This window comes from Heliangelus exortis, chromosome 6, assembly GCF_036169615.1.
Source record: "Heliangelus exortis chromosome 6, bHelExo1.hap1, whole genome shotgun sequence".
NCBI lineage: Eukaryota > Metazoa > Chordata > Aves > Apodiformes > Trochilidae > Heliangelus > Heliangelus exortis.
This window is the reverse complement of record NC_092427.1, coordinates 23847091-23861207: the sequence shown is the minus strand read 5'-3', so window position 1 is coordinate 23861207 and position 14117 is coordinate 23847091. Positions and strand designations below refer to the sequence as shown.

The following is a 14117-nucleotide window of genomic DNA, read 5'->3' as shown; positions in this document are numbered from 1 at the left end:
TTTGAAGAACATTAGTAAAGCATGCTAAAAGCTGCTCATACTTATCTGGTCGCTGAGTGGTAATTTTGCACAAACTTTATTCAAACAGGTCTAAGTAGAGGGGTTTTTCTTCACTTCCTAAAAATTCTGCCATGAAATGCTGGGAAGCCCAGGTAACTTTTCCCCAATCTGCTTTATAGGCACAAAGTGCTTAATTTTTATAAAGTCCTTTGGGCTCAATATTAAAGCTGTTTTCTCAGTGGATTAAATCTTGATGGTTTGTTATGTCAGCAGCTGACATACCCAAACAGCTTTAGAAAAGTAAGGGGAAAGCTTAAACAAACAAGGCAGAGATTTTGCAGGAGTAACTTTGCCCTTCAGCTTGTACAGAAATGCAAACCTAAACACACCTCTGTTCATTTTGCACATTACACTGAAGGCAACTTTCGTATAAAAAAATATTTAAAAAAAAAATGTGTGAATCCTAATTGCTTTCTAAAGCACAATTGGATTAATCTTTGCCATTAGTGTTCAAAAATTTCTGTGCTTATCCTCCAGTAAAGTCAACATCTAGTAAAACTTAAATAAAGCCTCAACTATTCTCCTGGTGAGTTTTCAAAATAATGATGGCACTTCTAACAGACCAAACTGCTGTCCAGATATACATGGTCTAGCTGACACAGAAGGCGACAGTACCGTCACAGAATTGTAAAGCAAAAACTTCCTCTTCTTGAAGGGAAAAAGCCTAATATATGATACTTTATTTCAATCCGTTTTCTGAAACACTATTTGATTAAACGCTAAGGAACTAGTAATATATAGATTACTGTTTCATATTAACAAGTAATGAACATTTGCTTTAAGATTACATTGAGAAACACGAGTTAAACACATTTATCTGGGCAGTATCACACAGAAACCTCTCATACTAGAAACTCAAGAGCATCTAAGCAGAATCTAGATACACATTAGACTAACTGCTGACTCCACTGCCAGTGTCTCACTATCTTTCAAAAACTTATGGTTCTGCCCACTCATTCACCTTCCCCAGGAGGGCTTGTGGAAATAATTAGCACACTATCTTTTTTCCACCCTGGAGAAGAGACTAATAGGTACTCACAATCTGGTACTTTCCATCACACTCTTCAGGACTGAATTCAGAACATGACGTAAACACAGGCTTACGTAGTCCAGCTCCACAGGGACTAATTCCCTGATTTCATCCAGGTTATTAAAAGAAAGGACTCATCACCCCCAGTATTAAAACAGCAGCAAAAAGGATACATGGAGATACATTTCAATAAACATATTTGATTGGAAAAAAACCAAAGCCACAAACTCCTGTATGCATTTCGGGGAAAGTCCACGAAAGCTAAAAACTTTGATGCCTCAGTATTAAAACAATGGACAGAAAAATCTGATACAAAGATCTTTTGCAAAGAATGATTCATTGTTCCTTCTGAGGAGCAACACTCTGCTTATTTGCATTATTCTTAAAAGATATATTTGGGATGATTGTACCACAGTGAGTTTCTCCAAGCAGAATATTGAGAGTTAAGATATAAAGATACATCTAGGAAAAACAGTTGGCTTCAAAGTTTAAGAACAGGGTAAAAACCTCCTGTAGCAACTCAGCAGAAAGTTTCATACCACAGTGTGTTTTCAGTGGCACCTAAAAAGCACAGACCTAATTGTCTGGGGTGGAGATTTTTGCATTTTTTAACATTAAGGATTGCTATAACCACATAACAGGCATTTAATCACTTTCACAATAAAGACCATAAGTCTACAGAAGATGAGAATCTACTTAGGTATCTCCCACTTACTCAGGCAGACAGAGTCTTACTTGAATTTGAGACTGATACGAAAAACTGTGGTCCAAGCACATTGGATTTCAACTTTCAAGTTTTTTTTCTTAAACAGTCCCCAAACTGTTAAAACAAACATGACAAGATGTTATTAGCTACTTTTCAGCTACATAATATGGAAAAGTATTTCTCTCAGAGCAATTCTGATATGCAGATATATGGACCATAAACAGGTTGATAGGCAGGAAATTCTTAGAGAAAAAAGTTGTGTTAAGTTTTCTGTACTCCTATGTATATTGACAACTTAACATTGAAATTTTAGATTTTCCAGAGAAGATTCTGTTGATACATTACTAGGGACAGACACCTGCAACCTGCCAGTTGCTATAGTGTAAGCATGAAGCATTAAGAACTATCCAGACTTGGTACTCCAGGACTATGATGTTTCTTTTCCTATATATACTAAGGTCTGATTTTTCCAGTTAGTTCCTAGTAGTTTACTACCTTTTTTCCTCATATTTTTTTCCAAATCACCTTGCCCTCGATTTCTCATCTCTGAATTGTAAGTGAACTTTTGAGTATTGCTCTGTGATTTTCCCAAGGATAAGAACAACAATCAAGCACTTTCCTCATCCTTGCTTTCAACACAAACTGATTATCCAGGGCTAATCTAAAATCTAAGACAGGCTTAGAGTTTCTTCTTCCTCCCATTCCCTTAAATGAATAGCATAGGAAAAAACCCAAATCACCAGCCCATAGGCAATTATGCATTGTGTACAAACAGAACATAAACAGAACTTGCATATTTCCTCTACTTTTATGGCACACATTCTTCCCCAGATATCCTAGTTATCCTCACATGAAAAGCTCACAACTAAATAAAAACACACAACTACTAAGAAATAACTATTTGTTTCACATCACTATGTAAAGTATATTAATAAAAAAAGCAAGAAAAACACCTCCCAGCCCTCCAGAACAGTTAGAAGTTTCTATAATCAAACTCTGTTCTTCATCCATCTAAAAACATAAACAGTATTAAGTATTACACTGTAATATACAACACATGTAAGCTGAAAGGCACCCTTGGAACAATTCAGACAACTCTCCTCTTCTAAAACATGGGCACAGGACCAAAAAAACCTGCTTCAATGAACACACAAACTGGCTACTAGTAAGCATTTTAGAGAGGAATAAAAGCACAGACAAAAAGTCTGGTGGAGAATGAATGGGAATCGACCTAAGGCAGGTCCAAAACCAAGTCTTATGGATAAGCACTTTTTTAAAAACACAGCTGAATCAGCCCACCTCTTTATACTCATCCACCCAGTAGCCTTCTGATGTCTACTTTCAGTGCTTTGCAACACATCATTACCATACCTTGCTTTCAGGCAAAGGATCTCTGACTTGCAAGAGAACAGGAGGCATTGGGATTAATGGCTTCACATAGCAATATTAAACATGGTATTAAAAACAGATAAGGTAGCAGGAAACAGAAGGTAGGTGTGATGCCCCATTAGATATTTTAAATCAGTTACGTAGTATTTACTTCAAATAAAATGAGATTACACTCTCAGGTGAATAAGATTTCACACTTCCATTTAAAGCTTAGAGCAAATTTAATTTGAATGGTGCAAAAACAAATCTTGGATTTTCCTCGTAGGCAATTAAATCTAACCCGTGACCCAAAACACAAGGTGGGAGTTCTGTTTTTACTGCCAGTAATGCACACCTATGCATTTGAAGATTTGTGCATGAGTTCAAAGCTTCCATAGCCTTAGTGCTCTGCACTCATATCAGGAGAAGAGCAAAAACATTATTTCAAACACATTACGTGGAAGACAGAGAAGGTGGGAAGTGTTTACTGAGTCAATTTTCCTAATCACAACCTAGTAAGAGGTCAGTACCAACTAACAGCTAACTAAGAGTTAATGGCTGGTGAAGAACAAACGATTGCCTAATACCAGGAGTGATTCTTCATTATATGGGAAAGCACGAGATCTTTCCTACTGTTCTCTCAACTTCCCCTGTCCTTTAATGAAGAATGTCATTTAAGTATAAGAGCTACTGCACAGAAAAAGAAACAAAAAAACCCAAACAAGAAAAAAACCACCCAAAAAACCCAAACACAAAACCCCCCAAAACAACGAAACACCAAGAATGTGCAAAAGGCAAGCAAAACCCATGAGCTAGGATGGTATCACACAGTTTCTTAACACCTCTCTATCCAACAGCTGCTTACTATCCAGCCTCATTTGGATGACAACTGCCCCAAAGGTAGCCCCTTGTGCAAGCAAGTAGTCTCGCCCTGCATCCAGTGCTTCTAAATCAGGCAGAAATTCAAGAGCAAAGACCTACCAAGACAAAAATTCAGCAACTGTTATTTTCCTCTAGTAATGCAAACTTCTGATCTGCTCTTGCAACAAGCAAAGATACAAGGAGCCATTAGAGAACAAATTTGAAGTTTTCCTCCTGCCCAGAAACCAGCTGCTGTATTTTTATTCTATAATTTTGTTTCTTGTAGAATGAGACACACACTGCCGACTACTTTTCTTACAGCTGACGTGTTTTGATAGACACTTGCATGAAATGCACCTCTAATACTCTTAACTATTTTCTTCTTCCTAAAGCTTTAGATCTATTAATTTAGGAGAATCTTAGATCAAAATTTCAGATCAGGGAGAAATGTTTATGGTTCCCTAATGGAAACAGTAGTTTACAAACAGAAACCAAACAGTGTAGTTAGACAGCACCAGTGGTCTATGCCAACATCATTAGCACAGAAAATGCTTTCATAAAATTACTAGCTTACTAAATTTCAATACAGAACTATCATTTAGTGACTGTTAAGAATGAAGGAAAAATATTAAAGAAAAATTCAAGAACACTCTATTCTGGAGGATTAATTTCCAAACTGGCAACACTATGATATATACAGTAACCACTGGATAAAATTCTTTTATGAAGCAACATTAAAGGGTTCTTGAACTCAAACAAGGATCATAATTACAGGTATACACATGGAAAAAACAAACCTAACTCAGTCAGCAGGGACTGCTAAAAAGGGAGGCATCACTTTTATTACTACCACTGTCTGGCCTTCAGGCTCCTAAAGGGGTTTTAGCCCTTATGTCCTAAAAGCATCTGTGTGAAACTGATATGGCAAACTTAAGACACTTACTATGAGAAAAATCTTAAATTATCTGTCTGAGTACAGAAGGTTGGTTCAGTATCTTCTTTTAATTCTCCTCTTGGATGTGCTCTGAACAACAGGCTAGTTTATAAAAGGTGGACACAACCACACCCATTACTTTTTCTTTTGATAATCATGTTTTAATTAAAACAGGATACAACTGAGTTGCTACTAGCTGAACTTCAAGATGGAAATTATTTTGACCACACCTCCTATCAGTTCCCTCAAGATATTCAGGTAAAGGGACAGTCAGATATCCACAAAACTTGAGAGCTTTACTGTAATATAAGCCACATAATTATCATATTTGAAACTACTCCAGTAGAAAAATTTCAAGCACTTCACTAACTTTATTAGTATCAGATTGAGTGCACTTTCAAACACACAAGTAGCTGTTCAGGCATTCTTTGGACTGCTCTATTGAACATGGAATAGTTTCAGTGTCTTTGAAGAACTAGCTACTCAAAAAAAATTTATCTTCATCTGTAAGGCAAGCATGCAAGATTTCCTTACTTATAAGGATCTAAAGCAGATTACAAAAAAAAAAAGTAAAAAAAAGATTTCATTAAAGAAATCTTAAAGGGGGAAAAAAAAAAAAAGCTTGGTGATCTGATTGGAAACAGAACTCTTACCTCCACATTCCTTCAGAGTACTTTAACACACAGGATTTGCCAAAAAATTAAGCCATTTACTCTAAGTGAAGTCTGATATAAAACTTAACAGTACAAAATTCACATGAATTAACAGCATCATATCTGGATTACAGAAGATTTAGTTTGTATTATTCAGCACTTCAATAACCTTTTGGCAGCCACCTTCCAATTTCCATTTTCCCTGAACAGTTTTCTACAGGTGTGTTCAAGAACGTTATCTTACCATCAGAAAGAATTACATAGCATCAAAACACTTTTCTATTCAATCATGTAACAGCAACTAGATATTCTTCAAAATGGTTACTACCCATTCAACATGCATCTCTACAGTCATGAAAAATAGTCACATTACACAATACACACTAAGCCCTGTACAGCTTCCCCCTCAAAATACCCCAAAATATGGATCGAACAGCTTTAGCCTCTCACTGAGGAAATAATTAAATGCCACATATTGCTAATTTGAGATCTACTTCATGTAACAGTCTTACTAAAAAGGGAAAAATTAAAAGGCCACAGCTGTTTGTTAAGGATAGACACTGACTTGTTAAGGATACTCTCAAAGCACTGGAATATAACTATTTCTAAAGAGACATTAATTTTAATCCAATCACTCTAGCATTCAGGAAATGGTATTTTTGACTGAAGGTCAAAGGTTCTACATACCTCAAAGCCAAGTCTATCCTTCTCTTTCCAAAAGCAGAAATGCGTAACCTTCTTATCCCAAAATTCATCTGGCTTTACTACACATACAAGTGACACCTCAGCTGGAACAACATTCTGTAAAACAAATGAAAAAATAAGTAAAACATTTGAGATTAAACCTTCATTTATCACAGAAATCATCTGTTCAACAACTTGAATTGAAACTGCTGCGTTCAAGTGTGCTCTATCCTGCTTTGTAGCAGATTGGATATTTCATAGCACAATCATGTCAGAATTGAAAAGAAATTCTGACCTCTTTACTCCCAGTTCTGAGACCAAAGCATTAGTCCATGCTACATCATTAGAGAAAAATAGGAATTATTGGGTAAACTTAATTTTATTTATGGAATTTCAATAAAAAATTATTTAGGACAATAAAGCTTTTGCCAGCATCATTTGCTATGCACAAAGAAACTAATGATAAAGTTAGAAAATAATTGTATATTTTGTTATTAAATCATGATTATATCCTATACTTCTCTAGTACATATCACTTAGACTAGAAGTAAAGGCCTTAATGTTAACATTTCAACATATTAATTCATAAGCTTATTATCACTAACATACTCCTCAGCCTAAAACAGTAATTTCAAACTGATTTTGTTGTCACACTGGATGTAGATCAAGAAACAGATACTCTTGATTCCTCTGAAATCATCAGCTAAAGCAATAAGCAACACTGAGATAACCACAGTACTGACATCAAGGTGACACAGTGCATGGGATTTTTCTTCAAATACCTGATTTTATTTAGAAGAAATTCTGAAAAAGTTATATAGAGATAAGTGAGAAAGCACAGCACTGAAAGAAAGGATATTTTATTCTTGCATCACTAATGAATATACAAAAACTATTTAAACATAGACAGCATTTTTAACACGTCTCCTTGATAACCAGCCAGCTCCCTTAAGAACCGCATAAGTCCAAGCAGAGAGCAATCTCAAGTAGTCTGTACAAGTAATTAGTTTACATATGAAAATCTTTATTCCTTCTTTCTAAAACATACAGATGTGCAAATTACTGTTGTCCCTCACTTGAGTGAGCCTTATCATCCACTTTTCAGATGGTTTCCTTCTGCACAGAACTTTGTCACAGAACCACATTCTGTGATTTTACAAGTCCATAAATTGTCTACTTCTTAATAAAGAACTTGCTACCTGTATAACAAAACACCCATTGGAAACAAAAACCCATTAGAAAACTAATGAGTCAACTATGAGCATATAAAACTTCACTTACCTGTAGCATTAACACAACTGTCTTCACGACATTCCATTGAGATTTTCTGCCATCTACTATCACAGTAAATCCTCTAGCTTTACATTTCTCACTAAAAGAAAAAAAAATACTTAGAAAAAAATTCATTAACAAGTGTCATATCACAACGAGTCAAGATTTCAACTTTACTGAAAATTACAACTACACAGGTTTTTACTTGTAAAATACTGTCTTAAAAAGCTTTAAATTTAGAAATAACTTCCCATACTATTGCTCAAGCATATTAGATATTCCAAATCACAATTCAGTAGCACTGAACTGCATTTCACAATATAAGCATTTATTTTAACTTCAGGAATTCTAAAATATTTCATAACCAAAAAGTTGACAAAATCCTCAGAATAGGAGGTCAATTTACAGATTCATAAGACAAAGGGATATCAATTTTCACAAGGTCACTTGCAAACTGGCACAGATTTGAGGATACAGCTACAGATTACTTGATGCATGTCTAAGCAGAAAACCATAAAACATGCTTAGATTTCTTTCCTGAACAAGTGGAATAGAAATTGCATTACACAAAAAGCCTCTATAAGGACAGAGGCTTTATGTATGGATGTAGAAGTACATGTTGTAAGCTGACATAATATTGTAATAATATTGTAAACTGATAATCTCTCTTTCTTCTAATAATGTTTGAGTCCATATATATTACAAAAAACACCTGCTGTTTATCATTAGTTACAAAGCCAAAAATTCAATTGCAGAAATACAATTCATTGTACTTCTGCTCAAGTACAAAATGGGAGAAAATCTTTCCAGCTCATTTCTAACTGAAGCTGGCAACAAGATATTCACAACAACAGCTGGACAGAGTTTAATGGTGGCAGCAACCTCTGTCTGGCAGCAGCAGCTGTTATGTCCTCTCAACCAGCACACCAGCAGCCAGAAGAGGACATGGAATTCAACCCAAAATTTCAGCATTATTTACTACATTAGTGTTTCTCGCACATATCTTGAAGAAATTTTACCCAATACACTGTAAACACTTACACCTCAAATTTTGGACACAACTATCCATTCACACCAGAATGTGTATTTCAAAACCAGTTACAACATATGGCATGTGCAACTGAATTAGAAGTTAAACACATTACTTCACACATAGAACGTGGGGGGAAAATAAATGTTAGATGTTTCTTGGACAGCTATATGGGTTTGGGACATCTCTCCTTTTTTCAAATACTCTTCAGCAAGTATTTCTAAAAGAAAAAAGTCAAGCTCTTAGGCCGAAAAGGTCTGCATTTTCAACTGAAAAACAGCACGCAAACAAAACCAGATGATTTTTCCATACACTCTCCAGAAAAGAGAGGTTATTTTTTTCCATGACTGACAAACAGAACATTAGATGTGGGAACACTGAACTTTGTTTTCAAACAGATTTCCCAGTTTGTACAAAGTACATAGAGTGCTTTGGTCAATTTTTCAGTTATTTTTACAGTACTATATGTAAAAATATATATCAGGATGAGACTGTGGAATTGTTAATGCTTGCAAGAACAACAATTACTGCATCTGTTCCACAAATAGTGCCAAGTCCTTAAGTCAACAAGATGGTTTGCACAGATAACCATTTGGCATTATCACTTTACAAAAGAGAATGAGCTGTTTGAAAAACCCTAAAACTTACATCTTAACTTTAAAAACTTGAGTTGACAGCTAACTTCTGTCCTCATATTTTTAGGGCCAGTCCAAAGGTGAGAACTACAAGCTACAACAATTAGGCACTTAGCAAAGAAAAAGGATGAAGCTTTTTTACTTTGGGCAAGACTACCTTTGTGAACTGAGGAGTTTTATTGGAATGGCTCATTAATTTACATAGCTATTTGAGAGCACTGTCATGAAAAAGAAGTTACCAAGGGGGTACCAAGAAGTGAGGAAATACCCAAGACAAAAAAAACCATACCCTGCTATACAGAATAAAAGGACATATGCAAGCCTTAGTAGCTATCCATTTCTTTAATTGATTCATATGGTATCACATTTTAAACAAATATTTATGCAAAATCAATTTTTGGTGTTGAAAGGCAAGAAAAAACAATAGAAAGATCCCTTCTACCACTGGAAAAGAAGGCAGTCCAGAAAATAATTCCTCTTAAATCACCTTGGAATACTTAGAAGGTAGTCCAGTGTGACACTGAGCTCATCCATACTCGTCTGTTCAAGGCATAATGGAATTGTCAGAATGAGGCCACTTCTTCTGTCCTTCCCTCCTATTTTTGGGGGGAGAAAGTCATTAGAGAAAAGCAATATGGCAGCTTTAAGGTGCAGTAAATACTTTGTAGTTACATGGTCTTAAAACACATAATTGAAGTAATTTTTAAAGGTGCTATGAAAATCACAACTGACATTTCACCTCAGTTGTGATGATTTATTCACCACACTGATACTTAAGACATCACCAAGGCTTCAGAGCAGACACCAAAACTGTAGCTATCATAGTCTTCCATCTAGTACTTTCAACATCAAGCACCACAAATCAAGTTTTCCAGAAGCATTCTTTTTGTATATCTAGATTACATTTTCTAGAAGCATCTCCTAGACCTTCTACACTACCAGCCTGTCAAAAACCTGGTAAGCTTCCAAGGTGAGCAGCTCCCACTGGAACACACCACCTCCTGACACACTGACTACACTGAAGCAGGCTAAATTGACCTAGCTAAAATAAACCAAACTTGTCAATTTCTGAAGTCAAGAAGTGTTTTGCTAGTTCTCTACCTACCTTAGAGTAGACAACCAGGCCCCAAGAACTAATACAGATATCTATGGTAGCAGTGAAATCAGCAAGATAATAATACTAAACATATAAAGTATTCCTTCTCTGTTTCCTCTGACATGGGAGTAGAAAATGTTACCTTTAACCCAAGATTCAAGAAGTTACCTGAATTAACCACTCTGCCATATTCTGATTATTTTCATGCATGGGTGATTCTGCTTCCATCCATTCCTATCAATAAACCCTGAAAATATTCACTATGTATTTCAAAAAAAAAAAACCAGAAAGGCTTATTGTTGGATGTCTGCTAAGTCATACTGAAACATCATGACAACAACTTTACAGGTCAATTTGCAGGCTACAGTGAAAACAATTGCTAAAGCCAATAGCAATAGCTTGGCTACTAGATAAAAAGTTTAAGAGGTCCTTTTGAAATATGACAGAGTGCTAACTAGCAATATATTTCTGATAAGTACATCCAGCAAATACAAGTAACCAACCTAAAAATCCCATCCAAAGTATACAGGGAGGAAAAAACCCCAAACTGTACCTGAAAGAAAAGCCAATTTTTTCTTCAGAATGGGTAGTATTACTGAAGCTTCCATTCTACTTCAGATAATTTTCACAGCTCTGAAACACACAAAGTTAAAGTTGTCAAGCACGGGAAATCAATTCTGGCATTATTACTAGAATGAACACTGACCAAAACACTTGTACTCTTCTGAAGGACGTATGCAACATTGTAATCAAAATTCAGAGTATTGGAATTATTTTTCCTTTTCCTCTCCAAGTTATATTTCAAGATTATTACAAACGTCTCTTTATTACAATCAATGAAGAAAACCCACACACACTTTGTTACATTTACATATAAAAGTTGGAATCAACTGATTGACTCAGGAGAGCATGTTTCTTTCCTATTGTGAAAAGACATTTAATATGCAAGCACTGCCAAGCTTCTGCCATAGTAGTGACTGCCCAAGGATAAAAACAGTTCTTTTGTTCAGTATTTCCTGGAACCAAAGGAAGGATTCTGTTCTTTCAAAGTGGAGGGACATGAGTCAGAACAATTGCCAGTAATTTCAAACACCTGGCCTTTGTTACAGGAACTCCAGTTTTTCAACTACCTCTCTTCTACAAGAGCTTTGATGTACTCCATTCAGAAAAAAAAAAACTGGAGAGGCTATCAGAACACACCAGAAAAAAATCTTTGAGTTAAAAAAAAAAAAAATAAGGTTTAACATCCCTCTCTCTTTCTAGCACACTAGAGAATCTTGGGATGAATTAATTTAGTGCGTTTTATAATTCTGGAAAGTGAGACAATTTCAAGAGAGTTGGCATCTATTTTCAACTAGGAGCTGCCAAATGTGTTTTTAAAAAGTACACTGCCGAAATGCAGACAAATACATTTAGACCTACTAATAAAATCTAAAGTCTTTTTACCTTGTTGGGAGAAAAGGAAAATGACAGGGTGTTAAACTGGCCACCAAGGTCTCAATTTAGAATGAGAAAATACTGATGTGTTGCTCAATATCATACCACCGTTTAGCTTAAAGAAACAGATCCAGTGTTTATGCATCAATTGAAAAAAGCATTTGGACTCACTGAATGGAAAAAAGCTACAGAGTCAAAACAAGAGCACTGAAGAGAAGAGATTTCACTTGAGGAATCTGAAACACTTTGAGAAGCTGCATTTTATTACTTCCAAAAAAAATGACAATTTATCAACGCTCAAATTAAAGAGGTTCTAGCATTTTGCTGAATTTCAGAAATCATCTAGGGTGCTGCATGCCCACTTGCAATCTACTTGCCCAAATAAAATACAATATGCCAAGTTTTAAAACTTATGTATAAAAGAAGCACACTAAATAAAAGAACTATATTGAAGAAACTCACAGAACTTTAGAATGGCATGGGCTTTCAGATTTTTAAATCAATACAGTAATAATGTTCATCCCTAACATTATATTCATTCTTTTAAACCTTTCTACAGAAAAGTGGCAAGACTAAATCCACATGATATTTATAATTAAAACCTAAAAATCAGAAGGGTGTTCCAGTGAAACAGAAACCTCTTCCAACCTCCTCACCACACCAAAACAAATACTAGTGGAGAAAATTCTATTAAATATAAACTAAAATATACAGGTATGTATTAGGAGGAGGATGAGGCTATAGAACCAATACAGAGAGTAAAATAGGTAAAAATAATTTGCAGAACAGTTACTGCAAACAGTATTTCAGGATGCAATCTAATGTGAAATCAAATCACAACCTAATCACAAATCCCCTACCATATCTAGGGTCTGGAAAGACTGTAAATTACGGTTTTAGCCAACATACTTTAAAATTCTAGAAATTTTTTCAATTCTAGAATTTTTCCCCACAAAAGCCACAAAACCCCCACACAATATAAACTACATGTAGTTCAGCATTAAAATGCATAAATGCTCATGAAGAATATCACCTGAATTTTCCTCTACATACCTTCAGTTTCATCTAATAAAAAATAAAAAACCAAAACATTTTAAAAGTTTATTAAAAAGAGAGAGTAGAGGGAGAATTTGACAGACTGACAAGATGATTGGAAGCAAGACACCCTGAAGATGTTAGAAAGAAGCTGCTCTTCAGTTAACAGGTGTTTTCTTTCTAGGCAACCCAGTGAGAACCACTGGTCAAACACAATAACAATCACATTCAGGTTCAATGAGAATATAAACATCTTTATCCCAATTCAATAGATCTGAAACATTTAATACTCTCAGAACATCGTACACAGTCTCTAAATGGTTTAATCTTTTTATTTCCAGTTTCAAAAATAAGTCCTTTCTTCATTCCCTCATCGTGTATCAAACAAAAGAGCATAGCTGGTCTATTGAACACAGGACTAAAAGCTGGGGGGTGAGGGGGAAGTCTGGTTTCTGTTCCATGTTCTTTTAAGAAATATACATATGGCTTTCAGCAAGTCATTTATCCCTTTTAGTCTTCATTCAGTCCCTCCATCTGTAAAATGGAGATGATGTATATCAACTCCCTTTCTACAAGAGTACTGTGATGTTTAATTCATTAATGTTTTTGAAGACTTGAGAGATTAGATGGAACTCCATAGATCTGCCTATAAATAACCAAGCAGCAGATGGGCAGCTACATTCAAAACTGTAACAGCTTGCAAGTCCAGGCAAACAATAGCACAAATAACAATAGATGATCCACTGAGGGGGCAAGGAGGGGGAGGGAAAAAAAAAAAAAAGACAATCATATCCGATTATTTTTTTTTTTTTCTTTTAGAAGTCAATTTGTGAACTTCAGACCTTCAAAATTCAACAGCTTAATTCCCTGAAGCCAGCATATAACTTTTTTCAGATACTAATTTCCACTCACAAACCATTACCCCATACTTTCCGTGGATCAGTCTAAACAAAGTTAAATTTGTCCCACCCAAATAAAATCCATGTGCAAAAGACAGAGAGAAAGCTGAATATCACAGTCATCTATTTAGATTACTATTTCACCATCCCTTACAGTGACATTCAAGCAAATGAGAGCGAAGGAGAGATGACATCCCAAGTGGCACAAAGACAGAACACACAGGTGTCTCCAGGGCTGACACCACAGTGCAATCTGAGAACACATTGAACTTGCCCCCAAAATAGAAAAAGGCTATAAGTATTCACCTCTTAATGCTGTCCTCAATTAAAGAACAATTAAAGAATTATGGAATCAGGTTACTCAGCTGGACAGTTTCAAAAAACAACAAAACCTGATAGATGAACATCAGCTTAGGT

The 14117-nt window shown here is 35.4% G+C and overlaps 1 protein-coding gene across 5 annotated transcripts in view; it reads right to left on the bottom strand.

Annotated features, from left to right (window-relative positions):
• SESTD1 (SEC14 and spectrin domain containing 1) overlaps positions 1 to 14117 on the bottom strand; it is a 42850-nt gene that overhangs the window by 21349 nt on the left and 7384 nt on the right. For all 5 annotated transcript variants that reach the window (XM_071747218.1, XM_071747223.1, XM_071747222.1 and 2 more), the window contains 4 exons: positions 10883 to 10962; positions 9721 to 9829; positions 7578 to 7668; positions 6300 to 6413 (listed from right to left, as the gene is read on the bottom strand). In XM_071747218.1, coding sequence (XP_071603319.1) covers positions 6300 to 6413; positions 7578 to 7668; positions 9721 to 9829; positions 10883 to 10937 — 369 coding nt within the window. In that variant the 5' untranslated portion in view covers positions 10938 to 10962. The remainder of the gene's footprint in view (positions 1 to 6299; positions 6414 to 7577; positions 7669 to 9720; positions 9830 to 10882; positions 10963 to 14117) is intronic.